General features: G+C 34.4%; 3 protein-coding genes across 3 annotated transcripts; 1 reads left to right on the forward strand and 2 right to left on the reverse strand.

Annotated features, from left to right (window-relative positions):
* Window positions 1–486: 486 nt before the first annotated feature.
* Window positions 487–10,534, reverse strand: LOC106155763 (acid ceramidase-like). Its single transcript, XM_087009429.1, has 12 exons — window positions 10,325–10,534; window positions 9,557–9,600; window positions 8,857–8,947; window positions 8,533–8,625; window positions 8,182–8,260; window positions 7,636–7,710; window positions 4,350–4,395; window positions 3,093–3,237; window positions 2,398–2,619; window positions 1,861–2,031; window positions 1,195–1,251; window positions 487–1,018 (listed from the first exon to the last, which is right to left on the reverse strand). Exons 1-12 carry the CDS (start codon window positions 10,418–10,420, stop codon window positions 929–931), a joined length of 1,209 nt encoding a protein of 402 aa, XP_086865555.1. The 5' UTR covers window positions 10,421–10,534; the 3' UTR covers window positions 487–928.
* A 77-nt stretch (window positions 10,535–10,611) lies between these two features.
* LOC106155771 (copper transport protein ATOX1-like) lies at window positions 10,612–13,067 on the forward strand. Its single transcript, XM_013530765.2, has 4 exons — window positions 10,612–10,747; window positions 11,809–11,887; window positions 12,172–12,308; window positions 12,493–13,067. The coding sequence occupies exons 1-3, from the start codon at window positions 10,736–10,738 to the stop codon at window positions 12,300–12,302; spliced, it is 222 nt and encodes a 73-aa protein (XP_013386219.2). The 5' UTR covers window positions 10,612–10,735; the 3' UTR covers window positions 12,303–12,308; window positions 12,493–13,067.
* Window positions 13,068–14,015: 948 nt separating this feature from the next.
* LOC106155760 (PDZ domain-containing protein 8) lies at window positions 14,016–27,118 on the reverse strand. The gene is made up of 23 exons (XM_087009407.1): window positions 26,724–27,118; window positions 26,170–26,285; window positions 24,909–24,987; window positions 24,249–24,341; window positions 23,787–23,963; window positions 23,384–23,464; window positions 22,949–23,162; window positions 22,365–22,474; window positions 22,082–22,168; window positions 21,622–21,704; window positions 21,213–21,315; window positions 20,569–20,785; window positions 20,015–20,208; window positions 19,463–19,597; window positions 18,919–19,062; window positions 18,457–18,563; window positions 17,724–17,945; window positions 17,171–17,246; window positions 16,593–16,687; window positions 16,227–16,393; window positions 15,833–15,960; window positions 15,198–15,383; window positions 14,016–14,850 (listed from the first exon to the last, which is right to left on the reverse strand). The coding sequence occupies exons 1-23, from the start codon at window positions 26,877–26,879 to the stop codon at window positions 14,575–14,577; spliced, it is 3,246 nt and encodes a 1,081-aa protein (XP_086865533.1). The 5' UTR covers window positions 26,880–27,118; the 3' UTR covers window positions 14,016–14,574.
* Window positions 27,119–27,154: the final 36 nt, after the last annotated feature.

The following is a 27,154-nucleotide window of genomic DNA, read 5'->3' on the forward strand; positions in this document are numbered from 1 at the left end:
TATTTTGTAACCTACAAGAATGATTCTTAAGACTTTCATACAGCTTGGTAAAAATTTATTTTTTTCTTGAATTTATTTATTTTATTTATTTATTTATTTATTTATTTATTTATTTATGTATTATTATTATTTTTTTTTTCTGGAGAAATTTTTATATTTCTTATTCTGGCACATTTCAATGTGTGAAATGGGACTTTCATGGGCCTGAAGCCTTATGTTAGTAACATGTTCCTAACCAGCTGACTGTGCATAATTAAAATTTGGTCTTGACTTTTCTGTTAAGAAAAGTGTATTATTGCATCAAAATTGACAAAATAACCTGTTTTGTGCATCATTATTTTCTGCTTTTTATTGGTAAATTTGACAGCTTTGCAGCCTTGTTTTAAAATCTTATAAGAAGGGCATTCAGCATTGAATATCTAGGTTACTCAAACTTGGAGGTTTGGATTGCTTCTTCATAAACTAAATTAAAAACAAAAATATATGTTCACTTAAAAACCATTTATCTCATGAAGATCAGCTAAATAAGTCACAACAACTGGAATTCGAGTTTTTTGTTTGGGAAGAGTATTTTATCTCCTGAGGGAATGGCACTGGTTTTCAACATAAATATCAGTTAAAAAGAAAAATACATTTTAATATGATAAATATTAAAATATCAATGCCTTTTAGAAAATGTTCACAAAAACTATAAAAAAACAAGTCCTAACCTAATAATTAAATTCACATAAAGTTATGCTAAAATTTGATAAACAATCAAAAGTATCAGTTTGTGTCCAGTTGTAGCTTCATCAGAAATAAATTTACCAAGACAGTAATTATAAAGTCCATCATCACAAGCCACATATAAAGAATGCAGCTTTTTGGAACCATCATGTTACCATGTCTTTAATATATAACCATGGCAACATGTAACCATGACAACCAGTTACCATGGCCAGCATGGGTCATCACAGTGTTGTTTGTATGTCTCTAGTTTCCCTGCATTGACCTGCATCAGTGCTGTGTATGTGGTCAGCTGGAAACAGCAGAGCTTAGAATGTATTTACAATTATAATATTTTTAAAATCTTTTAATATGAACACTTATTTTGCAGCAGATTTCTTACAATGAGCATTGGCATTATAAACAAACAAAGATAATCACTGACAATCTAAATGTATTTGGGATTATAATAAAATGGACACAAGGTACCTTGTTGAGGACTGGCTTGGTTGACAAGACATTGAAAAGTCCAGCAAAACCAACATTCTAGAAAAATAATTTATATGTGTTATTATTCTGTTTCCAGCCATAAATTCTCCAGTCTTGTCTATTTGTTAAACCACCTGCATATCAAACTATTGAAAGTTAGGCAAGATATCTTTTAAAAAATTATTGGGTACAGACAGTTCGTACGTCAACAAATCATGCCAATAATTTTATTCAAGTAAAAAGAATTAGAAACTTTATAAACTTATAGAAAAATCAATTAAAACATTAAAAAAATTACTAAAACTCCACATAGAGAGTATATATATATATAACAAGCTTGAGTGTGGAACAGAGTGCTCAACAGTCCGGAGCATTTGTACACAATTAAAATTAATAAATAAATAAATAAACAAAAGACATGCAATAACCCCGACTCCGAGTTTCACGGGCATACCCAGAAGGTATGCCTGATCGTCAGGAGGTTTATTTGAAAATAAACTGGGTATGCCCGTGAAACTCGGAGTCAGGGTTATTGCATGTCTTTTGTTTATTTATTTATTTATTAATTTTAATTGTGTGTGTATATAAATATATATATTTATATCGTAAAAATATACAATTATTACACAAAATCTGTGAAATCTAGACTTAATGACCAAGCCTCACCTGCTGCGTGGTCTGATTCATACACCTCATTCCCGGAGTGCGTCTGTCATCTACAAACAGTGGCGCCTTCCAGTGATCGTAGTTTGTTTGAAGGCGATACCACACGCCTTTCCCAGGGTTCAACTCCCAGATATCCAGGGCTTTTTCTCTGCTTCTTGTTATCACACAGCCCTTTGAAAGTATAGAATATTCAAATTCATAAAACAGTAAAGCTGCCCAATGTACAGGCAAATATCAGTCACAGAGTAGTATGAAATGTGGACAATTAATGTAGACAAAGAGTAGCATTTTGAAACAAAAAACTCAAGCTTTATGAATTTTCAGAAATTTTAAATGCTACAACTATATTATGTAAATAAACTTGGTTGCAAATAAAGGTGCAATTCATCACTTTATTACCTACCATGAAAATAAATTGAGAGTTAGGTGTGGAAAATAAATAAGTATATAGTCTTCATTCTACATAAGACCTGAAGTTGTCATGTAGACATGATGTGTCAAATTGTGTACAACCAATGTATGGTGTTACTTAATTACCTGCCCAGAAAAATTTCCACCAAGAATATAATAAGCAGGAGCAATAAGTTCAACGTGGGACAGTTTCTCCTTGGCTTGCTGATAACTGGTGGAGTATGTTAACACATCCCTGGTCAGGAAGCTCACCCACTGACTGCTGTGGTCACCTAGCAACCACTCTATGATACCAATTTTTCCTCCAGTCAGAGAGAAGCGTGTGTTTACAGATAATGTCAAGACATCCTGAAAGAGAAAGACTTGTGATACAGAATAGAAAGGCACTCATTGAAAGCTGACCTTCACCATGGCAGCTCATTTCTAATTATCACTAATTTACTGATGAAAGGATCACCACCAAAGTCTACCTGATTATAAGATATTCCATTTTTGACATACATGAATCCTGAAAATAAAATAGAAATAACTAGAAATTAAAGCACTCAGAGTGCAGATTTTAATTCAACCCAATTCTCATTGCAGATTTATTAATCAGTTAATGGATCATGATTGAAATCTTCCTAGTTACACCATTTCTGAAAATTTACCAAATCCACCCACAATTCTTCAGGTGACAATATCCTTATGATTAAATTCATAATTAAACATAAATTCAACTAACTTCTAATTGGAATCAATTATAATCATGGCATTTTTTTTTTAATCAGTATAAATCAATCTAAGATAAAATTTACAATTAAATCCAAAAATGGACCTACAGGTATCATTCCTGTAATAGCTCCAATGAAGCCAGCATATGTCACAGACTTGTAGACAACTTTTCCTTTCATCTGGAACTCTACATTCATTATCATTGGCCGCAGTGACTCAGTTATCACCCATGTGTGGTTTTTAATGTCCCATCTGAAAATAATAATCATCTAGTTAGCTCTGACAATGCAGTATAATTTTTACTGTGTTTACTGCATGTCCTATAATGTGAATTTTAATGTGAATAAATAGTTAATCAATGTACCCTAAATAATTTTAAATTTTAAAATATAATAAATATTAAAATTAATTAAACAATGATACTGTTATATTTAAAGTAAAATTATTATTATTACTACTCTCTGCACCAACAAAACTTCTATCATTTCACCAAAATCCACCCTGAGCTTCAGAGCTAACTTGACACTAACCTCTTCACTGTAGCCTATCTTCATCGTGTCAAGTAACCTCTGACGAAAATAGTTTGACCTAGTTTATATAAGCCAATCAAATCCATGTTTCAAAATTTTTCACCAAAGTTTGGTGAAAACGCTGATTGGTTGACCGTCAATCGGCAATCCTCGGCTGATTCCGCAAGCTCCATACTAACAACAAAGTTATTGTCGAGTGCGGAGACATCCGAGTAGTTCCGAGTGTATTACCGTACACAAAGAAAGCAAGGCGAGTGACTACGAAAAAGAATGTGTTAAGTTATCTCTTGATTCTTTGCAAAATATGAGTAAATCGGAATTGAAACCATAGGGTCTAGCAGTTTGAGGCCCTGCATCATTTTCTACTGAGAGACGATGTTATTTGTGTGCTGCCCACAGGTTACGGCAAGTCCCTGATATTCAGCCTTATCTTTGATTGGTCCGGATTTGAACAAAGCGCGCTTTGACTCGTTCGCGTTCATTGGCTAGATCGTTTAATGAGTCATTGAGTGCGGGCTTTTAAATTTGATTGGCGGGCGGCGGAGGCAATCGAATCTGGTCAGAGGTAACTTGACACGATGAAGATAGGCTAGCTACAGTGAAGAGGTTAGTGTCAAGTTAGCTCTGAAGCTCAGGGTGCCAAAATCCATCTCCATTAAAAATGACAGTTAATAAAAAATAATCAGCTTAGAACTCAGAAATGGATTAATTGACCACAAAGAAAAGTGTAAAAATTTCCAGGAAAATAATTCATTTGATAAATAAAGGTTTAATGGTCATTGTGAGCCTTATTAATAGGTCTTCAATCACATAAAAAGTGAACACTAATCATACCCCAATAACAGACCGAAGTCCAAATTTCTGGCATGATAAAGTTTTCCTAAAAACATCAAATTTAACTAGAGGATCAGAGAGGCGATACCGCCTCCAAATATTGTACCACCAGCTGGAGCAAACGCATTCGTATAGACCCCCACATACACAAAATAAGGGACACAGCCACCAGTTTTGTGCTTGACAAGCTGTAAAAATGCAATCAACAAGAATTTTTTAACTATTGCAAAAAATATATATGGTACAATCAAATTTAAGTTCTTCGTAAGGTAGGTCAAGGGTCAATTTCAAGGTCACAGTAAATTGCCAGTATATGACTTCCTATTCAAGTTCAAGGGTAACTATGGACCTATCTCTGTCAAGTTTGAAATTAAAAGAGAAAGAAATTAGCAGAGTTCAGTTCATGATAAAAAGTAGGTCAAAGGTCAATTTCAAGGTCACACTTAGATTGCCAGTATAGGACTTCCTATTCAACTTCAATAGTAACTATGGACCTATCTCAGCCAGTTTTGGAGATAAAAGGGAAGCAAAATTTGCAAAATTCAGTTCATGGTGAAAAGTAGGTCAAAGGTCAATTTCAAGGTCACATTTAGATTGCCAGTATATGACTTTCTATTCAAGTTCAATAGTAACTATGGACCTATCTCTGCCAGTTTTGGAGATAAAAGGGAAGCAAAATTTGCAAACTTCAGTTTATGGTGAAAAGTAGGACAAAGGTCAATTTTAATGTCACATTTATAATGCCAGTATATGACTTCCTATTCAAGTTCAATAGTAACTACGGACCTATCTCAGCCAGTTTTGGAGATAAAAGGAAAGCAAAATTTGCAAAATTCAGTTCATGGTGTAAAGTAGGTCAAAGGTCAATTTTAAGGTCACATTTAGATTGCCAGTATATGACTTCCTTTTCAAGTTCAATAGTAACTATGGACCTATCTCAGCCAGTTTTGGAGATAAAAGGGAAGCAAAATTTGCAAAATTCAGTTCATGGTGTAAAGTAGGTCAAAGGTCAATTTTAAGGTCACATTTAGATTGCCAGTATATGACTTCCTTTTCAAGTTCAATAGTAACTATGGACCTATCTCTGCCAGTTTTGGAGATAAAAGGGCAGAAAAGTTTGCAAAGTTCAGTTCATGGTGAAAAGTAGGTCAAAGGTCAATTTCAAGGTCACATTTAGATTGCCAATATATGACTTCCTATTCAAGTTCAATAGTAACTATGGACCTATCTCTGCCAGTTTTGGAGATAAAAGGGAAGCAAATTTTGCAAAGTTCAGTTTATGGTGAAAAGTAGGTCAAAGGTCAATTTTAAGGTCACATTTAGATTGCCAGTATATGACTTCCTATTCAAGTTCAATAGTAACTACGGACCTATCTCAGACAGTTTTGGAGATAAAAGGAAAGCAAAATTTGCAAAATTTAGTTCATGGTGTAAAGTAGGTCAAAGGTCAATTTTAAGGTCACATTTAGATTGCCAGTATGTGACTTCCTATTCAACTTCAATAGTAACTATGGACCTATCTCTGCCAGTTTTGGAGATAAAAGGGAAGAAAAATTTGCAAAGTTCAGTTCATGGTGAAAAGTAGGTCAAAGGTCAATTTTAAGGTCACATTTAGATTGCCAGTATATGACTTCCTATTCAAGTTCAATAGTAACTACGGACCTATCTCTGCCAGATTTGGAGATAAAAGGAAAGCAAAATTTGCAAAATTCAGTTCATGGTGTAAAGTAGGTCAAAGGTCAATTTTAAGGTCACATTTAGATTGCCAGTATATGACTTCCTATTCAAGTTCAATAGTAACTACGGACCTATCTCTGCCAGTTTTGGAGATAAAAGGGAAGAAAAATTTGCAAAGTTCAGTTCATGGTGAAAAGTAGGTCAAAGGTCAATTTCAAGGTCATAGTAAGATTGCCAGTATATGACTTCCTATTCAACTTCAATAGTAACTATGGACCTATCTCTGCCAGTTTTGGAGATATAAGGGACTAGATGTTATAATTTTGGAGTTACCATAATGTGCCTTAAATTTCGTACAGAAAAAATTAATTAAAATAAAGAAAATGTCATTTTGGTCAAAATTCTTGAAATAGGAGGTGCTCTGAAGTTTCAGAAGTTCAAATTTGATGAAATAATGTCATTTTTGAACACAAGTTGTCTGCTTTGCCAAGCCTTATATTTTATTTTTCCAGAGTTCAAAATTTATTATCCATTACCGTACTGCACATTTTGCTTTTACCACCAATATGTACTTTTTGATACAGCGTAACTAGAAAACCGTATGGAAGACAAAAAAACCGAGACCACCCCCAGTGTTGGGCTTTACATGCTCTACAAAATGCAAAAAAGAATGGGTCTCTAGCATTAACGGTTCCCGAATTAGAGACAGTTTTCAGTTTCGGTATCTTATGGCCGCTACTCCCGTGAAAATGCACCGATTGACCCCAAATTCATGGAGATGAAAGATGACCTGAAGGGTAACACTTCCCAATAATATTATTGGTTAAGTCTGTGTGGTGTCTGAATAACAGGGCAAAAAAATTTTTTTTCGTAAAAAATTTCATTTTTTTGAAAATTTTGGCCCATTTGACCTTGAAGTAGAGGTCAAAGGTCAAATCCAAGGGTATATTTGAAATCTACACATATGACTTTTGGAAAGCCGTCTATAGAAATTTTTCCCATAACTCCTTCCGTAGGGTAGATAATTAGCATTTAATTTTGCCATTTTTAGACAAGGGTGCATTGCAATGAGTGCCACACCCAGACCCCAATACTGACAAAGCCCAAATTTTACGTGGAACGAGTTGAGATTATAGGTGACCTAAATCAATGAGATGGGTACGGGGGCCCTTACCGTCTAGGAGGAGAAGCCGTAACGGTAGCCGTCCGGCGGAGCCAACGGAGCCGGCGGAACGATCCGGACGGGACCGAAACCATGTGTACCGCCAGCGCTAACGCTGGTGGTACAATTAAATCAAATCAATAATTAATCAATCATATATAAGATACAAACAGTTCCTGATTGATAAACATTTATGACACATTTTTATCCAAATCAAAATTATAATCAAAGAAATAAATGACATTTTGTGAGTGATGGGCATCAATGATTTAGGAAGAATCTAAGGCTGTGTCATATTCTGCTGTAATCAGAACACTCGTGATAAACACTATTATGTGGTATCAAGTAGTGATAAATGTATTGACTGAAGATTGAACATAATCAGAGTTATTAAAAAGCTAGCTCCGTCTGATTCTTTTGAGTATTTTTAATTAAGGTTAATCTTACCTGCAGGGTCCTCAGCAACAATGGATGTACACATACTGAACATTTCATAAAATATATTGTACATTAACACCTCCCCTGGAACACAAATTAAAACCAGTTGTCTTCATATCTACATTGATTGTTCACTAACATGATTTTTACAAAAATCATAAGTAGTTTATTAATTCCTGATCATTGTGACAATTCTTGGAATCATTTTGCCATAAAATAATTTAAATAAATGATAAAACATAACCTGCTTTTAAACGATTCAGAAAAAGAACGGTGTTTAGTCACACCTTTGTTTGTTTACACATTTTCTGTCAGTAGATGATGACTGTGACTATGACAACTTTGCGTTCTCGCTTAGATGAAGTGTCGATTGATCTGGTAAATAAAACATTTTATTCGTACAAGGGTCAACCATCAGTGGTCAGGAGAACTTCTGTTGAGGGGGGGTAGAATGTTGTCATTGAAACCACTACTTTAAAACATTCTTTATATATCTCAACTGTATATAAAATAAATCTAATCCTTGATTTGATTAATTTAGTAATATGCCCCCACCAAGTGGTATTCCTGTAGCCTTGGCTATTCCCTTGATCTCATCAGCATATGGCTCTGGAAGGGTGTTGGTTAAATTCCCCTAAAATACACATATATAACATTTGCACTCTTATAAATCCATTACTAAGAACTGACTCTTGGAATCATTTAAAGCAAACTGGTGGGTGTCATGAAATGTAGGAAAAATTTTCAAGTAACAGGTTTGATCACATAACCTTACCTTAAATAAATAAATAAATAAATAAATAAATAAATAAACAACATGTTTTCAATTCATTACTGTTTTGATTTTGATCATAATGATTGTCCTTCTCACATACCCAAGTAACTGCTAAGATTTGGTGTACTTACAAAGTTATGGTCTATATAATTAATAAACATCTCTGCAACTTGAAGATCTAAAGCTCTCAAAAAGTCCTTAAATTGTGTGAGCAGGTTAACAATCTGGAAGTGACAAGTCAAAGAAAAATTAATTACTGAATTAATTAATTAATGATAACTGATGTGTAACACTTTTAAATGTTAAAACAGATAGTGTAAATGAAAAAATGTCTGTGCAAGTTTTCAGTAATAAGCATGATGCTGACACTGTATTGTGTGAGTTTGTAATAAACTTGGTAAACTCATAACTACACAGAAACCTATACGTTCATATTAAATTAGTTTCCTACTTACAGAGTTAGCTCTCTCTTTCACTATATGTGTCCACCTGTCAGCAGCAGGAAGATCTAGGTTGACAACATACTTTGGGACCTGGTACTCAGCTCTAAGAAAATAAATAATATTAATGATAATAATTTTTAATTAATCAACTGCACATTGTTTCTTTAACATATTTACTAGTATATGTATGGAAGTATTCATCCCAAATTTTCTATATTTTCTAGCTTTAGTTAATGTTTTACTTGTAATAAAGATATCAAGTTCCCACAGGAGGAGGAAATGGGGGGCACTAGTGGGCTAGATTTGGTCTTAAAATGCAATTTAAGTTCACAAGTGATCTTACACGATCTTAATCATTACAGCAGTAGTCTTAAAAAGGACTGAATCTGCTTTTAAGATCAAAAATGTTCTAACATCTACTTAAGTGATCAAGCAGTTTCCTCCCCTCACAATGGGGGATACCTCCCCTCACAATAGAGGACTCCTCTGCTCACAATAGGAGAATGTGTAAGGGGAGACAACTTAATAGGCTGTCAGACTAGAAATGGTCTTACTCATGTTTTAAGATCATGTAAGACTATTTGTGTTCTTAAATTGCATTTTAAGACAAAATCTAGCCCACTAATGGGGGGGGGGGGGGAGGTTTAAATCTGCCCAACACCCCTTATGCTCTAGCCTGGATCCAACATTATTATATAATGGCCATACTTACGTCTTTGGAGGTGGGTATTTCCCTGTTGCACACTCCTCCTTTTGCTGAAGAAAAACTACACAAACAATTATTTAATCATCACTCATCTTAGTTCAGATAACAGAAATTAAATAATTATAAAACAGGAAATATTCCAGAATGATTACGTGTGAAATGATCATGTTATATGGCAAATAAAGTAAATATTCAACTTATTATGAATGTAAAGTATATGGATACATGTAGTAAATAGTAAATGTGAACAATTCATATACTAGTCATACATATATATTTTAACAATATATTATAATTAAGTTGTGTTATATGCATGTAATATATTGTTATGTACATGTAGCTACTACTATAATATACATTACAAAAGTTCACATAAGGTCAGTCAATTCTTTTACATGGAACTAAGAGATACAAGTCAATGGGCACATTCAGAACAAGATGATCTGCTGACATAACAGATCTGCTGACTAAATATGGATTAAATCGCGGCTCCAAGGGTTAATTGCTAGGCCCCTGCAGCGACCATGGAATTAGCGACATTGCTTTTGAAGTGGGGTCAGCCATATTTAGTCTGGGGAACAGTTAGTCCTTGGATCATGTGTTCTGAATGCACCCTGTACTACAATGATTGACTTAAAGAGCAGAAAAAAATTCATTTTTCCACATATTCCCTATAAAGTAATATAATGTACATATTGATACGTGTAAGATGTATAAAGTTGAAACACACACACAAACACAGATCAATTGACACACACAAACACACAAACAAACCGTGGGTGCAAACGTAAGTCCTGAGACAGCAGCGACTGCAACTACCAGTACCAAAAGAGCACCTGCACTGGTCACAGACATGATTGTATTTCTCATCTTGGGACTTTCATGGCTGGTTAACTCCTCAGAAGTTAACAGGTTATTAACTCTGGCAGTAAGGCTCTGGGTAGTTTGCTGTTGTTTGGGTTTCGTATGAAATTTGTCATGTTGTTTAGTTTTGATAAATTAAAACGAATGAGATAAACATAAAGCATTTTCATTTGTACTCATTTAATACCTTTTGCTCTTTTCGTAATAGCAAACACGTGGAACATTTTATGTTTAGATGAAGAATGATATTTTGCACGCTATCTCTTCCGCCCAAACAGGAAATCCTTGTTTTGACGAAACCCGGAAATACAATATACCAGCATGGCTTCACAGGTAAACGCCTCATCTGTTTTATTATCTGTTTTGGTAGTGTTAGAAAGCTCAGTATATTTTGAGATTAAGTGCACTGCTTCATAAAAGGTTAAAGAGTTATATTACATTGATGGCTCGAGAAAAACGCTGACATTTATCACAGTGATCGGCTGAGAAAATATGCCGGTCGCCTCTGAAAACCTTTGTACTGGGGTAGTGGCACTTTCATTTTCAGTTTTTTTCCGCGTTTTATTCTTGAATACTTAACATATATTTGACTCAAAGATCATAGGTCTATTTTTTGAAAGTTTTTGTGCCTGGATAATGTTATTCACACAATTTCTACCCTAAATTGTTTGATTGGTAGCCATATGGCCTAGCTGTGAGTGCTACAAATTAGAAATTGAGATTTTTTTTGTTACATGTAAGTGCGTGTAAGTTATTTTTTTTAAATGACATGCACCAAAATCGCCACTGTTGTCATCACCTAAAGTAAAATTAAGATTAAATTGTGACACATTACTGGAATTAAAGTACTAAAATTCTTATAATATAGGTATAGGGAGCAATTAAATTATTGACATAAAATTCTTCATGGAACTGGTTTTTATCACACTTTCTTTACTTCTATCTAAATCTCAGTTTCTCACTTTTGATTCTTCATAAAGTATTTATAAAAAAAATAACCTATTTAGAAATGAGATGGCTACAAATGTTGCATAGTGTAGTTATCAATCATAAATTTTGCTTTATTTTGATGTGAAATAATTGCCCCAGTGCCTATGATAACTTTTTGAATAAAGTCCTGGTTTGTCCCAGTTTGATTCAACAGTTATACAATTTATTGTATCAGTGCTCCAGGCAATTTTGCAATAAGATGCTTTTTTATTTTCTCAGTTCTTAAGAAATTTTTCAATGAGATGTTTTTTCCCAGTGCTTTGGACATTTTTTCAATAAGATGTTTTTTTATCCCAATACCTTGGACAATTTTACAATAAGATGCTTTTCGTCTTTATTCTTTAGACAGTTTTTTTGTCCCCAATGCCTTCAACAGTTCTAAAATTAAGCTATTCTGTTTGCAGGTCCACGAGTTTGACATGGCGATGACATGTGAGGGCTGTGCTAATGCAGCAAAGAGAGTGCTGGGGAAACTTGGAGATGGTAAATAGAAACACTATTCTCTCTATTGAAATGTATCTAGATTCATTCAGTTTTCCCCCTAAGAAATTAGAATAAGTCTAGTTTTGGTTTTATGTTAGTTGGTGTTTGAACATTTGCCCAACCTGTATAGCCTTTTGCAAATTTTTTTGGTTTTTGTGTAGTTTGAGATATGTATGGGAGCATCTTTAACTTTATGAGTACCTCTTAGAATTAACTGATTACTCATTGATACTGAAATATGTTGCTACTTTTCTTGATATTGTATGGGGCTGATTGTTTATTAGATGTGACCCATGTGGAGACGGATGTGGAGGCCAAGAAAGTGTTTGTGACATCCACACTTCCTTCTAAAAAACTCCTAGAGGCACTTGAAAAGACTGGGAAGAAAATAAACTATGTGGGAGTAAAACATTAATGTGCTGTAAGTACATGTACAAAGCCAGTTATTACATGATAATATTCGTCACTTAATATTTTCAGTTGTTGAACTGGGCAGAAAATTTATTATTTTTTACATATTATTGAAAAAAATAATTGCCTTTTGATCAAACGTCCTTTTACCCTTAAAAATTGAAATTTGCCTTAAGTATTACAACTTTTTTCAGATGCCTGAGGAGATACTGAAAAGATACAGATAATTTTTACTTTGGATGGATACAGTAAAGATGAAGTCTTATTTTGCTGTTACAATCAATGTGGAGGCACACCATTGCATCTGCTGGCAATTATAGTAAAATTTTAGCACAAAGTCTCATGGCTTTAGAACTGATATATATTCAGATAGTATTGACGGTGCTGAGTTGAAGCCTTGGGTTATGACTCACATTCAAATCTGTAACCATCAACATTCATGAAAATCAATCACTAATGAACTGGGTTTCTTGCATTGATTTTAAAAGAGGTAGAGGTTTAACGTTTTTCCCCTTATTAACAGAGATGGCACAGTTAAAATTTATTCATTGAAGTTTAAGGCTTAATTATCACAACTGAAATGCTTGAAAAAGGAAAAAGTGCAATTTTACTATAATATATTCTATGTAGAGTTGAGTAGATTTATGAAAATACATTCCTTAAGTAATTAAGTAATGACTATTTTATGCTGAACCTGATGTTTTGCCACTTTTAATCTCATATTACTTTGACAAAAATTAACAAATTTCAGATAAAATTATTTCTCTTACTGAGTGGTTTTCTGGTTAATTCACTATTACATAGACACAATCATTTTTTAATTTAAATCTGAAAAAAATTATTGGTAGTCGTTTTCCACCTTAAGCTGCCCCAGAACCGCCTCCTGTTTGATGAGCTACGTATTTCTTCCTATTTTCTTCTAACAATCCAGTTGTGTCCAATTCCAGTATTAATAAGCATCGCAATTAAGAGTATACAATACATTTATTGACTGCAAAGACAACACTATTACAGACATTATTAAAACAATCATGTGGCATCCAAGCACATGGGATCAATAAATTTTAAAATTTTAGCAACCTAATTTTTAAAAAAATTGTAAAATTTATATTTGGGCTTGTTTAATAACCATCTTCACTCTGGTAGGAATGTTTTGCACTTTTCAGTTATTCTTCAATTATTCAAATTTGTGCGCTCATTCACTTCATAAATAAAACAATTCACACTAAACAACAGTAATTACACTGAATTCTCCATGATGCATTGATTCAAAAGCTCTTCTACATATTCAGCAAGTAAACAATTTCCATCCAAGTTCTATCACAGTAAATGCATTAAGATGGCAAGATCAGCTTCGGTGCACTGTTCCTACGGCAACACGGTGTAACAAAGAGCACTGCTCAAAGAAGTAACCAATTACAAAGAAGCTCAGAAACTGCTTTGTGATTTCAATTTATCACAGAGAAACCTAATAAAAACATTTGGAGGTAAAACAAACTTCAAAAAATTACAAAATAAATCTAAGTCAAAGAGGTAAAAAAATAAGATTAATCAAAAATAATAAGAAATTTATGCACAATCTGAGTTCGAATTGCATTTGACTAGTCTAAGAAATGAGTCGATAACTGGAAAAAATATAGCATCATGAAATTATGACTAATCAAGCCAGAGCTTCATATATATATATATATATATATATATATATATTTATATATATATTTTATATATATATTTTATATATACCTGTGCACAACATGGGTTTATATGTGCAAGACAACCTAGTATTATATTAAGATTAAGTACTGATTATATTTCATTGTTTATTGTCCGTCTATGTCAGTCTCCATAGTACTCTTCCAAGCAGAAGCGGTAGTTTTTAGCAATGTCAGCTCGCTCTCAAGGACAAAAAGTGGAAAAAAATCTTTGTTAATCTTAGCAGATGGTTCTCCAGAGAACAAAAGCAACTGGACACAAACCAGTCAATACTATGGTGGTCTAAATAAAAGTCAAAAACTTTCAAAAAAATGAGGTAAAGGTCAGTTTTTATTATGTGGGACTATGAGCACAAGTTTTCATATTCTGCAGACACCTGCTTAATTAAAATCCTTGTTGGATACTACAACTCCCAGGTCAATAGAAAAAAAGTTGAAACCCAATATGTGTGAAAAAAAAAAACAGTTTCCATAATCCTTTTCTCAGCTTCAACTCCTGAAGTAAATAGTCAGAGCTCTTCTCCTTGTTCCTTTCTTTGCTTCTCATCTGTAGCATTAGCAGGGTCAGAGGTCATCTGAGCAAGGGTCAGAGGTCACCTTAGCAGCGTCAGAGGTCATCTTTCTCTTCTGCTTCTCTTCCTCCATCTGATCCAGACAATGTTGAAGTCCTGCACAGTAATGGAGCATGAGATAGCCCAGGGCTTGGATCTTCTCCTCGGAGTGTTTCACTTTGGCCTTCAGTTGGACTTTCTGATCTGGGTGCACTGCCTCCTTCTCTTCCTTCAGCAGGTCGGCACGAAATTCCGACTCCAGGTCTATCTCTTGCTGGAACTTTGTGATCTGAAAAAACGAGTGCAATCTTTAAGAATACTGTTCCCAATATTACATTTGATAACAGTGGAAGGAGAGTTTTAGACTTCATTTTGCTTAAATCACGCCTAATTCTCTGTTATCAATAACAGGAAATTATATTAATAAGGTCAAAGCAAATGTTGTTTCAAATTTGTTTAAAGAGATAATTGGGTTTTGCAGAATGCCAGTAGATTATGATTATAAGAACAATTCTATGACTTACAGGCCTGCTTGGCTGTGTCATCTTTCTAAATATATGTAGATATACATATATCTAAATATAAAAATAGTACATCATTTATCATATAAAGCAAGAGACTTCCAGGGCTAGTTACCATGGCATCTAGTTTATCCCTCCTGTCAATAGGTGTCAGGTCTGCATGCAGATCTCTCCCCATCTCCTTGGCCTTGGAGACCACCTGCTCCTCATGTTGATGCGTCTTCTGGTGCTTCTGCAGGAACTGGATCAGGTTCAACTCCTCCTCCGAGTCTGAACTGTTGGTCTCTGAGGAGTCAAATTCCTAGAAATATCAGAATATTAATTATCACACCATTAGCTGATATTTTAAAATTTAATCATTATTTCATGAACTATGAAGAAAGAAAATGCTAAATATAATAACTAGTAAGAAAAGCCAGCAGACTCCTCTTGCCAACGCAGTTCAGTTCTCATTAGACTAAGTATAAACGATGAATCAACATTACACTGAGTATTAATGATGAATCAACATTAGAGTAAGAATTAATAATGGGTCATCCACATCTAATTGGTTTTAAGTTCACCCATTGTGACCTATCCTGAAATTTTTTTCAAAACTTTCATGTTGGATGTTTAAAGTAAAAAAATCAACAAGGACTCATCTATGTTTTAAATAATAACCTATAGATATACTCAAATCTCTTCATCACTATAACACTGTCCAGTGTTCTACTTTTCTTTCCAATTTTTTTACTTGCTTATCTCTCTAACCTTAGTTTCTGCAGATTCACTGTTGGACAGTCTGCGTCTTTGGGATTTTTTAGGTTTAGTTTGGACAAAGTTATCATCCTTCACTCCGCTCCCCAGCGAACTCTCTGGTAGGTCCATCTTGACTTCTCCTAAAATATAGCAAGGTATACATTTTGTGTGATGTAATAATGGAAAGAAAATCACTCAGAAAATACTTTTTTTGCTTTATCTCACATCAGAATCAAACAAAATTCAATAATTTTTTCTATCTGATATCAAAATAAGGCAAAATTCTGTAGAAAATAAACAAATGAAATATTGTCATTGTCATTCCTTTTGTCATAACAGAAAGTTTTTAATGGCCATCTTGGATGACAACCAAATCATTGTAGTCATAACATATCTTTCATCTAACCTGATGCTCTTAGGAGCTCCTCGCTGCCAGTGACCAGTGGTGATGACCCTGTTTTCTTACGCAATCGAGTGAGTATTGCTTCTTTGACGTGTTCTTTCTTTCGATGAAAGTTGGATTCTGTCTTCTCCTCCTGTACTGGCTTTGGCACATCTGGCGGCTTCCCATTTCTGCAAGTCAAGAAAACATAATCCAGTAGAATTCTATAATAACTCTCATAATTATGGGCGTTCCAGTAAAAAATGGTGGCCATAATAAATGATGAACAATTTTGTTTAAAAACGCAACATTTGTCAGTAGCTCATGCTGCATTTAAGCTATGTACATGTAAAACTGAATCAAATAAGTGAAGTTTTACAGAAATCTTACCTTGGACAAGTAATAGTGGACTGGCATCGCTGAATACATTTCTTATGGCAGATCATGGTACACATTAAACACTGGTAGGCTGCCTTTAACCAGATCTGGGGAACAAACAACAGACTGAACAATATATCATAGGCTAAACTTTGCATTTTCTACAAAGACAATCTTTGAGGGTTCCTGTACATGGGTTTTCAACTTGGTCTGTAAATATTACAATTTACATTAGAAATGAGAAATTTAAATATTTTCTTTCTTTTCCTAACCACAGGACTTTTGCGTAAAATGTCCAGGAACTAACTTATCATAGCCCTGTGCAACAAAGGTCCTAGTAAAAGGTGTGACTTTGACCAAAATGCTACAAACACCCTCATGCTTGTTTAATTAACACTTTTAGTGAGCTCCAAAACACATAATTATCCTGTTAGACATTACTAATGAGATAACACTGGATCAACAAACAATGTAACACAACTAATATATAATGTTTGGACTGAACACAATTAATATTAAACTGATGATATAATCAGACTCCTTCACACAACAATTAGGTTTAAAACACAGGCTAACTTTTCTCCCATTACCTTCTTTCCACAAAAGTTACAGTAAGTAACAGAATGGAAGTTAGTTTCTACAAAGTCATGACCTCCCTCTAAGGACCTACAACAAAACATGAAGACAACTCACATCTGTAGGTTTAAACTGTACCATCAATATTACATTTTAATGCCCAAACAGATATGACATTTAATTTAAAAGAACAAGTTATTAAAATACCGCTTAAAAAAGGGAGTGTCATTTAATGTTCTTCAATTAACAAATTTAATCAGAAAATTTCCTGTGAAATTGAACAGGGTCAATTTTATTTCTTAAATTTTTATTTTTTATTATTTTTTATTTGCTATACATACATACAAAACCACTTGTTAGATGTCTAAGTTTCTTAAAAAATACTGGATTAACAATGATTAACTTAAACTTGGTTCATTTGAATGGAATCACCACTCCAAAGTTCAAATAAGGTTATTCATAAAAACAAAATTTTCACATACAAGAGTCCAATCACACATCAACAATCTATGACACAAACACCATATATGCAGAAAAATAAAAACAGGTACGCTCAACAATACTTACTTTCTAATCTCTTCATTCACTACAGTCTGGGGTCTCACAGAGTCTATCTGCAGAGTTTTCCTCTCTTTTTCGTCCTCCATCTGTTTTTTAATCTCCTCTCTGATTTTCTTCCTCTGCTGTGGAGTCAGGGGCCCAGGGTCGTGGCGAAATGTGAGAGTGATGTCCCCAAACGTCAGAGATTCATCAAATCCTCGCTGGAGACTCAGTTTGGTTTTAGATCGGCTGAAAGTTTAAATTATCAGTCGGACAAATACCAGAAATGCCCTTCAAAGTTGTTTGAAGAAACAGAAGAGAAAGTCTTAATTTGTTATATAAAAAAAATATTTGTGATACAATTAGATGCCATATTCCTATGCTTCAAAATTTAGGATATAAATTATGTAGCAAAGGAATATGAACAGCAACTACAGGTAGCTCATCTCCAAGTGCAGTAAGGCATCCTTGATCCTTACTTTGCTTACTACAAAATAATCATTATTCATGTGACTAATACACAGAATGGTCCTCCCCATGTGACAGATAAGGTGTGGGGGAGGCCGTCACAATTTTTGAGTTTCTATGTCGGGATCTAATATTTTCTGTCAGCAGACGGTTAAAAATGGAGGATGGATCAACAAAGATAATTTGGAAGACTGTCAGAAAATGCCTCTGGAACCATCATTGGACAGATGGCAGCAGTGTGTAAGCCAAATGTCAGTCTTCCTGTCACCATGTCAACCGTCACATGACTCACCTTGCTCCTCCCCTAGTCATGGATGGCAGTAGTGTATATGTCAGCTGTCGGTCACCTTGGGTGGTGGCCAAGCACTGGTCAGCTATCTCCATCAGGGGTATACTGACCTAAATGGGAAAGGTCAACATTAATACTGGTAACATCAGGGCACACACTTTTTCTTACAGTTACTATTTTTGTTATCTTAAATTTTTTATTCCTTTGACACTGCATACCTACGTGGTGTTGTATGTATACAAGTTAATATGTATAAATATTTCTACTAGTGTCACACAAGATATTTATGACACATGATTCAATGACACTTTGACATAAAACATTGCTCCACTCTGAAACACACACACACAAAAAAAAAAAAAATGAATGATACTGAACCACTGCATTACATGAGGCCCAGGTCTACCTGACAGACCAGAACAAGTTTATGATATCAACATGTCATAATCCTATTGCAGTACTCACGTGTCCTATAACAAAGTCCATCTCTGGCTTGATGACCCGGAACTGTTTGTCCACTTTGGCTGAGGTCTTGCACCACACACAGATGTTGAAGTATTTATGATGGTCCTGGACTTCAAATGTGAAGTTTTCATTCCACTTTGGCTCCTACAATAAAGAGAACACATCAATTATGTATGCTACAAATGACATTCATCATTATCTTTTCTTTTGCACAAAGATGTTTCATTTAGACTGTAAGAAAAAAATTCATTATTTCATGCCTGCTATGAATCACACTTGGTTATGGCCTAAAAGTTCAGTGTTCTTAAAGATGAGGCTCCTGTATAATTTTTTTTTACTTTTCTCCAGCCGTATATCTCTCTTAATTTTTTCTCCAGTTACAGTTTACCTTGTAACAAAGATAATAATGATTATTTCTTCAGTATAACAACTTACGCCCATTCCCTGATATAGGTGTCATATTAAAAACTAAAATGTAACTTTTTACCCTTGTTTGAAAATATCAACATAAATTTTAAAGACATATTAAAGAGCTGATATTCACCACTGCATAAGTGACTAAAGATGTCTTTCTCAGGTCCATGTCAGTCTCTGTGTCAGCCCGGTCTCTGGTGGTACGGATGTTGAGTGGAGGCAGGTCTATATCAGGCAGGCTCATGTTGTCTGAGGGGATGGAGGGCTGGAATTTTATAGACATACGAAGTTAGAACTTAATTTGGAAAAAAAATCCTCAGGATATCATTAAGTTTCTTATTATCACTAAGGTTGCCATGCAAAAAAAAGCTTCGATAATTACAATCTGCAAACATGCCTTAAAGTTCTAAATATATTTTTACTGTCATGACTCATGAGTGAATATCACAGGTCTCAATTTTTTAAAAATTATAATTCAGCAGACAATTTGGAGACAAAGAAAAGTGAATCAAAGTCAAATATACAAACACACTATTTCTTAAATAATAGGCCAAGCCTTTATGGTAATCATCCTGCACACCAATATAATATACAAATAATGGAAATACACGCTTTAAGAGAAAAGAGCAGGTACCAGTAGAAGATTTAAGTACATATAAGTGTTGAGTTAAAAGCAAATTACTTCTTCCTTGGTATTTAAAGAAGGGTCACTATGGGTTCTACAAGATGCCAAACTGTCTCCACTTGAAACACTGTCCTTGACCTTGTCTTTGACCTTGACTCCTTCCACAGCTGGGTCTTCCTTCACTACGGCAGGAGCTGACACACTGGGCAAGGGTGTGGCCTTTGATGTTGATGAGTTTGTTCCTTTGGATTCTAATCAATTTAGTAGACAATTTATGTTAACATTTAAATGGTAATAAATTCAAATACAAGCTTTGAATGAGTTTTAATTAATGTCCTTGTCAGTGTATTAATGATAAAAATTACAAAAGATTTTAAACACTAGTATTAAGCAAGGTCATCTATCCAATGTCTGCAGTGACACCTAGTGGACAATGTTGTAACCAAGGTCTAGCAAATAGACCAAAAGCTTGGCAAACTATAAGAATTTTACACAGTGTCAGTAAGTTTAAACTTTCATGAATAAAGCTTACATTTTGATTGATTTACCTTTCACTACAATGCAGCTTATGTGTGTGTAATCATTTTTTAAATTAGCAAATGTCAAATTACCATTGCCCTGTTTAGTCATTCTCTTCCTCAAGAACATGGGCTGTTTGGGTAGGAACGGAAATCGGCGTCTCTGCAGCGGAGATCCCTCACCACTGGTGGCGCCACTGTAGCTACTCTCCAGTTTGTCTCCGTCAACACCGTTCACTGCAGCCTCGGTGATGTTGATGAAGTCTTCATATGGCTCTGTGTAAATGCTTTGAGTGTCTGGGCCAGGTTCCTGGATAATATACAGATATCACTTGGTTTAAACATGTGTTAAAAAAGAGAGACATTATAATCATATCTAAATTCTATCCAATTCATGGTTTCTTTCTGCACCAGCTATCTGACACTTCCTCTTTGCTTTTTTGTTGTTTTGTTATCCAATTAGCTGCATGCTCATTGTCATTACATGTTATCAATTTTTACAAAAAAATGTTTCTTTATTTATTCAGCATTGTAAATGAGCCAAATATATTAAACCATTTGATATCAGTGAATTCTATTTCAATCTGATCAATCTTGGTTATCATTCACACGACTATATTGAAAACAATGTTTTGTGTAGTTTATCTTCTCCATAACTGTAATGTTTCTAACATTTTAGAATACAAATCTGCTGCTTTTTTTCCAACAACAAAAGATGATACATAAATTATCTTCACCTTGAGACTGAGCCTGTCCTCCTCCAACTCATCTCCACTTAACTGCTGAACATTCTTCTTCTTGGGTTTCACTACAGACACTCTCTCCATACGCAAGTTGAATCTGTAATACAATAGGAAATGTAAAACATTAGACTGCAATTCCATGTACGTAGTTAATTTCTTAACCTGAATAGCTATTGTTCATAAAGTAAATCAAATAATAGGAAATTTAAAACATTACAATGTAATGCCATAAAGTTACTTTTTTCATTGTGAATAGCGTATAATAAATCAATTTTGCTTGTGCATTAAATATTTTCTTAAAGATTGAGTACTTTACAATTTCCTGTTGGCCACTTCAGAGTTGAATTAAAAATCATGTAATTCTGTGATGATCATGAGGAGCAAAGAACTCATGTCTGCCTACTTTTCTCCAGCTTGTTTGATCAATTTTGCAGCTTGTTTTTCTGAGTTGATCTTGACACCATTGACTGCTGACATGATGTCACCCTGGAATATATGTGGTTTTATGTGACATTAAGTTAATACATTATTTATTTATTTTTATTTATTTTTTTATTTATGCACACATAACTGACATAATTTAATCACATAATTACTTTGAAAGTGTATGTAACCTGGTCATTTAGTTATATTCTTCCTAATCAGCAATTAACATAGCAAACATTACTAATCAGACAACTGATGAACACAAACACACACACACACGGGTCAATACAAAGTCCCTTATATTTCAATGTGAATACATAGGGGGTTTACCTATCAATATGCCCTAAAACCTACATGAGCCTTAATTTCTGTATCTATTCAACATAGGTGTATTTCATGGTGCTCAAAGCTGATGAACATTTCCAATAACACTTTACCTTTTTTATATTTCCTTCCTTGGCTGGGGAGTTATCAAACACAGCCTCTATAACCAGAACATTTTCATATTTGTCCACATTAAATTCCTGGAAAGAAAAAAAAAACATTTCATATTACTTTATAAAATATTCAAATGGTAAAAATAGAAATTTATAATAGTAGTTACTGTTACCCTTCAAAACTTGTTAATACATTATAATAACATTTAAAAAAATGTCATGTATGGATTTGTTTTTTCATAAATGGTTCAACTTTCTACATAATCTTTTTTTTTCTTTTTACCTCTCTAAAAAGAAGTCCCAAATTTTGACCCACAGGTCTGTTTATTGGCACCTCATATGTTTTATATACTCTTCTCTTCTTCATAGCCAGGTCTACCCAAGGTGCACTATCTGTTGAGAAAATATATCTCAATATTTCAAAATTAAAAGCTGTAAAGATTACTCTTCACTAATAATTTACAATTTAATCTAGGCTAAAAAGTCACATTTGTACCTTAAATGGCATTATAGTAGGGTAAAATATTCTTTTAAATTTGTCATCTTGTGTATGCCACTTTTTTTACATCTTTTTTTAAACACATTCCTGTAAATAATTCTTAAATCTCTGTTCGAGTACAGCAATATCAGTTCTTCAAAAGTTATTTAGAATCTATTTTGACATATGCTACAATAATCATATTCATAATGATCAAGCCTACGTAGTGAATCTTAAGAATGGATCATCATCATCATCATCACCCGTTTTCTCAGTTTCTTTTTTATCATGTCACGTGTAGTATAGAGACCCAACAAATGTACCAATTGCACCATTCTCAATACACAATATTAATTAAAGAGCTGAGGTTGATGAAACGTGTGTCTCACCAATAGCCAGTGTACAGTACAGGTGTGCATCTCCTCCATAGTCTGCCAGCCTGGAACAGGTGAGCTGGCCCACCTGTAGTCTACCTGTACAGATACTCCTCTCATCATGTCTCACATCAGGAAAGCTGGATTCGGGTTCTTGTTTGGGGAAGAGGGGACCATAGCGGATTTTATAGAATGGCAATGTGTGTTTCTTACGGATTGTACGCCTTAACTGAATTTGGAAAAAAAATCAGAAATATATCATATTGCTTCATATTGTCATCAGAACAATTGTCTGTGGCTAGTTAACTGATGGAACATGCCATATTTGGGCCACAGACCTCAACATTTCATGAAAGATTTCTCTTTCCCATTCTAATTTTTCTAAAACTAGACATCAGAGTCCACACAGACCTTTAGGTTTTGATGATTAATCTTGATCTTCATCCATACCTGATTAACAATTAGAGATGTCAGTTGTGGAATGGGTCTTCCTTCAAACCTGGAATCCACTTCAAATTCCATAATAGGTTCCTAAAATTAGTAGAAAGCAGTTAGATACCAGAAATAAGCACTATAACTTACAGGGATACAAACAGCAGATTCTGCAATATATCATAATGTAAAAAAAGCATGAAAGTTATATTTATGCCTTTATATGATAATGATCCACTGACATAGACCTAAAAGATACTTCTCAGCATAAACTGCACTGTACAAGTATTTACTTATCATTTTAATTAAACCATGGCAACATCTCCCTCCCCCCCCCCTCCAAAAAATAATAATTATTGTTATCATTAAAACTTAAATATTTATCATGTTAATTCAGTGTGTAGAACAGTGCTCCTCTTACCTCATAAAATGTCAGAGACCAGTGTGTAAAAGGCAGCCTTGACAACTGTAAGCGCAGTCTTCCCTTCAGTTTGGACAGCTCCACAGACAGGAAGGCAGACTTTCCAAATATGAGGTCTACATCTATTGCTAACTTGAAACCTCCAGAGTATTCAATGTCTAACTTCAAATCTAGTTCCTAGAAGGAATTTTTGTGGGTTCCATACAGTGAATGAAAGTCTAAAAGTCTGAATGAAGACCAAGGCCAAATTATATAAAAAATTAGAATTTTTTATTATAATTTTTTTTTAGATATTTGATTTCTTCAAAAAAGAAAAAAAAAGATGACAAATGAGTGTGAATAAAAGTATTTTTGCCTTCCAGTTTTCAAATGTAAACACCAATTAGTATATTTGTGTTAAATATAACTTTATATCCCTCTGATTCCATTTTCCTTCATATCCCCATAGAACTAGAGCCATACCTCCATGCTCTGCCTGTCATCATGTAACTTGACAGCAGCCACTTTGGACGACTTCACCACAGGAAATGTATTCCCCAAAGTGTAATGCCGCACCTGTGATGAAACTATGACATGAAACTCTAATGTATAAATACAAAGTTACTGCTAAAAACAAGTTCTACAATAAAGTGAATATGACCTCAATGTAAAAGTCACTTACCCATTTTAATTTAAAAATGGCATCTTTCACTTAACAATTACACCAATAATTTCATTTTAGTTTTTGGTGTAATCCATGTACCAGTTTATGATGTAATTCTACTACTACTTACAAAGATTTCATCAACTAATCTCCCTGTGGTAGTCCAAGCTCTAGTACACATGTACCAGTATATGATGTAATTCTACTACCACTTACAGAGATTTCATTGATCAACTAATCTCCCTGTGGTAGTCCAAGCTCTAGTACACATGTACCAGTATATGATGTAATTCTACTACTACTTACAAAGACTTCATCAACTAATCTCCCTGTGGTAGTCCAAGCTCTAGTACACATGTACCAGTATATGATGTAATTCTACTACTACTTACAGAGATTTCATTGATCAACTAATCTCCCTGTGGTAGTCTAAGCTCTAGTACACATGTACCAGTATATGATGTAATTCTACTACTTACAGAGATTTCATCAACTAATCTCCCTGTGGTAGTCTGCAGAAGTTCTTCAAACTCTACGTTCATCTTCTTGGTCACCCATCTAGAAATAAAACAAGTAACCATGTAGGCAGCAATTTCGAGAACCAGTCCTGGAACACTGACATGTAGACAGATAAACACAAATCCCCAACACAAATAAATCACGCATACATTGTATTCATCATTATCAAATTTTGGCATTCATTCAAATACCTGTCAAAACAATGTTGTAAACACTTTATATTTTACACCAAATCTGTCAAAAGAGAAGAATTTCATGAAAAAATTAAATCATTCTGGGAGTACATAATTGTCAAATAGTGAAGTCCTTCTATAATGTTAGTACTATACCAATTCTTAGTACAAATGAAGCCAAAATATAATACATCTATTTTTAAAATTGTTCAGTTATTCTCCTCTTAGTAACAGTAGATTGTAAGTGTCACACTGGGAAGTATCAGGCTAAAAGTACTGAGTTTTTGGCTCAGACTGTTTTTTGACCACTTGCACTTTCCTATCTTTAACATCACGCTCGGCTGTCACCTTGATTGGATAGTAAACGATTGTCGTAAAATCGCTAAATGATATTAAAATCGGGTGCATAAACTAGAAAACCACCTAGGACAACCTAAGACTGCCACATTAATCCAATACAATGCAAAAATAAACTATAACAAGTGGTTAAAGCCTTCAATCGAAATAAAATACTGCCGGGCATCGGAGCGGCCTAAAACTTGGCACGCTTACCGCTAATACTGCAGGCTACATCATCCCATCGCTCGTTTGTAAAATTCCGTGCACAATCAAACCGTAAATCAAAATTCCACCTCTGATGTTTAAGTTGGTCCACTCTAACCTACCATTACGAAAAAGAAGCCATGCCATTGGACAATGCGACCTCTGCGGTTACGTCATTTCCTGAATTGGATTGTTGAGAGGACCAAGATAAACATCAGGGGTGATATTTGGTGATATTTGGCTTTATGGCTTGATTGTGCGTATGCCATGCACGGAATTTACAAACGAGCGACGGGATGATGTAGCCTGCAGTATTAGCGGTAAGCGTGCCAAGTTTTAGGCCGCTCCGATGCCCGGCAGTATTTTATTTCGATTATTCTGTTGGAACTGGATCAGGTTTGTTTCAGAAGCTCATTCTATTTTATTGTCTCTATGGAGGTATATGGGGACTTTACGACATTCGGTTTGAAGGCTTTAAGGTGACAGCCGAGCGTGTTTAACATACTCTCTTATTCGTTTGGTGTCCTTCAGTTCTCTAAACAAGAACTGAACAAACAAGTTGAGGCTATCACAGCTGTCTTCTTTCGTTGGGTCAAGATTCAAGACCAGGTTCTGAAGTTCCTGCAAAATTAAATGAGAATAAGTGAATAAAAGTAAAATAAATGTAAAAAAAGATATTTATAAAATAAAAACATGCTGACCATTCAAATAAAATTTAAATATTGCTTCCAAATATGAATTTTCATAGCCTTCATTGAATTTTTTGATAACCGGTCTCAACTTTGTTCTGGTTAGGCATACTGTATCATAGTTACTGTATAGCTTCACAAAAAAAAAAAAAAAAAAAAAAAAAAAAAAAGACTAGTCTTATTATATATATAGAAATTACACAATTATTCTTCTAATGCGTTTTCATTTAATTCACATGAATTAATCAATAAAAGCTTAATTGCAGTTGGTAGTTTTTACAATACAGTCTAGTATATGTATAGAGATTCTTTATTGATACACCTTCACAAATAAGGTACAATCAAAGATAGTGCATCTTACAACATTTACCTGTGGCAACGCGGCTTTTGAAGTCTGTGCACCGTAAGGAATCTCGGAGACGGGCTGTCTCTGCACGTAACGAGCGATAATATAGATCTGGACGACCAGCGTCAGGATTATTCCACACAGAAACGAGATCAAAATAAGCGCCAATGTGGGCAACATGATGATTCACTCTGTTTGTAAACAGAAACTGTCGCTTCTCTATGTCGAGAAAATGAATGACTCGCTCTTGAAGCCTTGCTAAAAAATAAAATGCGTATCCGACAAACTTCACAGTGCTAAGGTTAGCGCAGCATCCGCTGTGAATTCCCTCCTCTAATCATATTGTCTGCAGTACTTCAACCGTGCATTTTACACATAAAGTTTTTTTCTGAAATAATCTATATGGGCGCCGCCATTTTTTATTCACATAATTATTGCCAAGACAAGCTACAGGT

Source organism: Lingula anatina, chromosome 3 (assembly GCF_051362555.1).
Source record: "Lingula anatina isolate TDL-2025a chromosome 3, LinAna3.0, whole genome shotgun sequence".
Taxonomy (NCBI): Eukaryota; Metazoa; Brachiopoda; class Lingulata; order Lingulida; family Lingulidae; genus Lingula; species Lingula anatina.

Bases quoted from the DNA above. Each gene is read 5' to 3' on its own strand.
- LOC106155763 (XM_087009429.1), bottom strand. From the start codon at position 10,420: ATGAGAAATACAATCATGTCTGTGACCAGTGCAGGTGCTCTTTTGGTA. The intron at 8,261-8,532 runs GTAAGTACACCA...TGTGTATTTTAG, and splicing joins ATTATATAGACCATAACTTT to GGGAATTTAACCAACACCCT. The intron at 3,238-4,349 runs GTATGATTAGTG...TATTATTTTCAG, and splicing joins GACTTCGGTCTGTTATTGGG to ATGGGACATTAAAAACCACA.
- LOC106155760 (XM_087009407.1), bottom strand. From the start codon at position 26,879: ATGTTGCCCACATTGGCGCTTATTTTGATCTCGTTTCTGTGTGGAATA. The intron at 26,286-26,723 runs GTAAATGTTGTA...TTAATTTTGCAG, and splicing joins CAAAAGCCGCGTTGCCACAG to GAACTTCAGAACCTGGTCTT. The intron at 19,063-19,462 runs GTGAATATCAGC...TCTTTATTGTAG, and splicing joins CTTTAGTCACTTATGCAGTG to GAGCCAAAGTGGAATGAAAA.
- LOC106155771 (XM_013530765.2), top strand. The intron at 11,888-12,171 runs GTAAATAGAAAC...ATTGTTTATTAG, and splicing joins GCTGGGGAAACTTGGAGATG to ATGTGACCCATGTGGAGACG.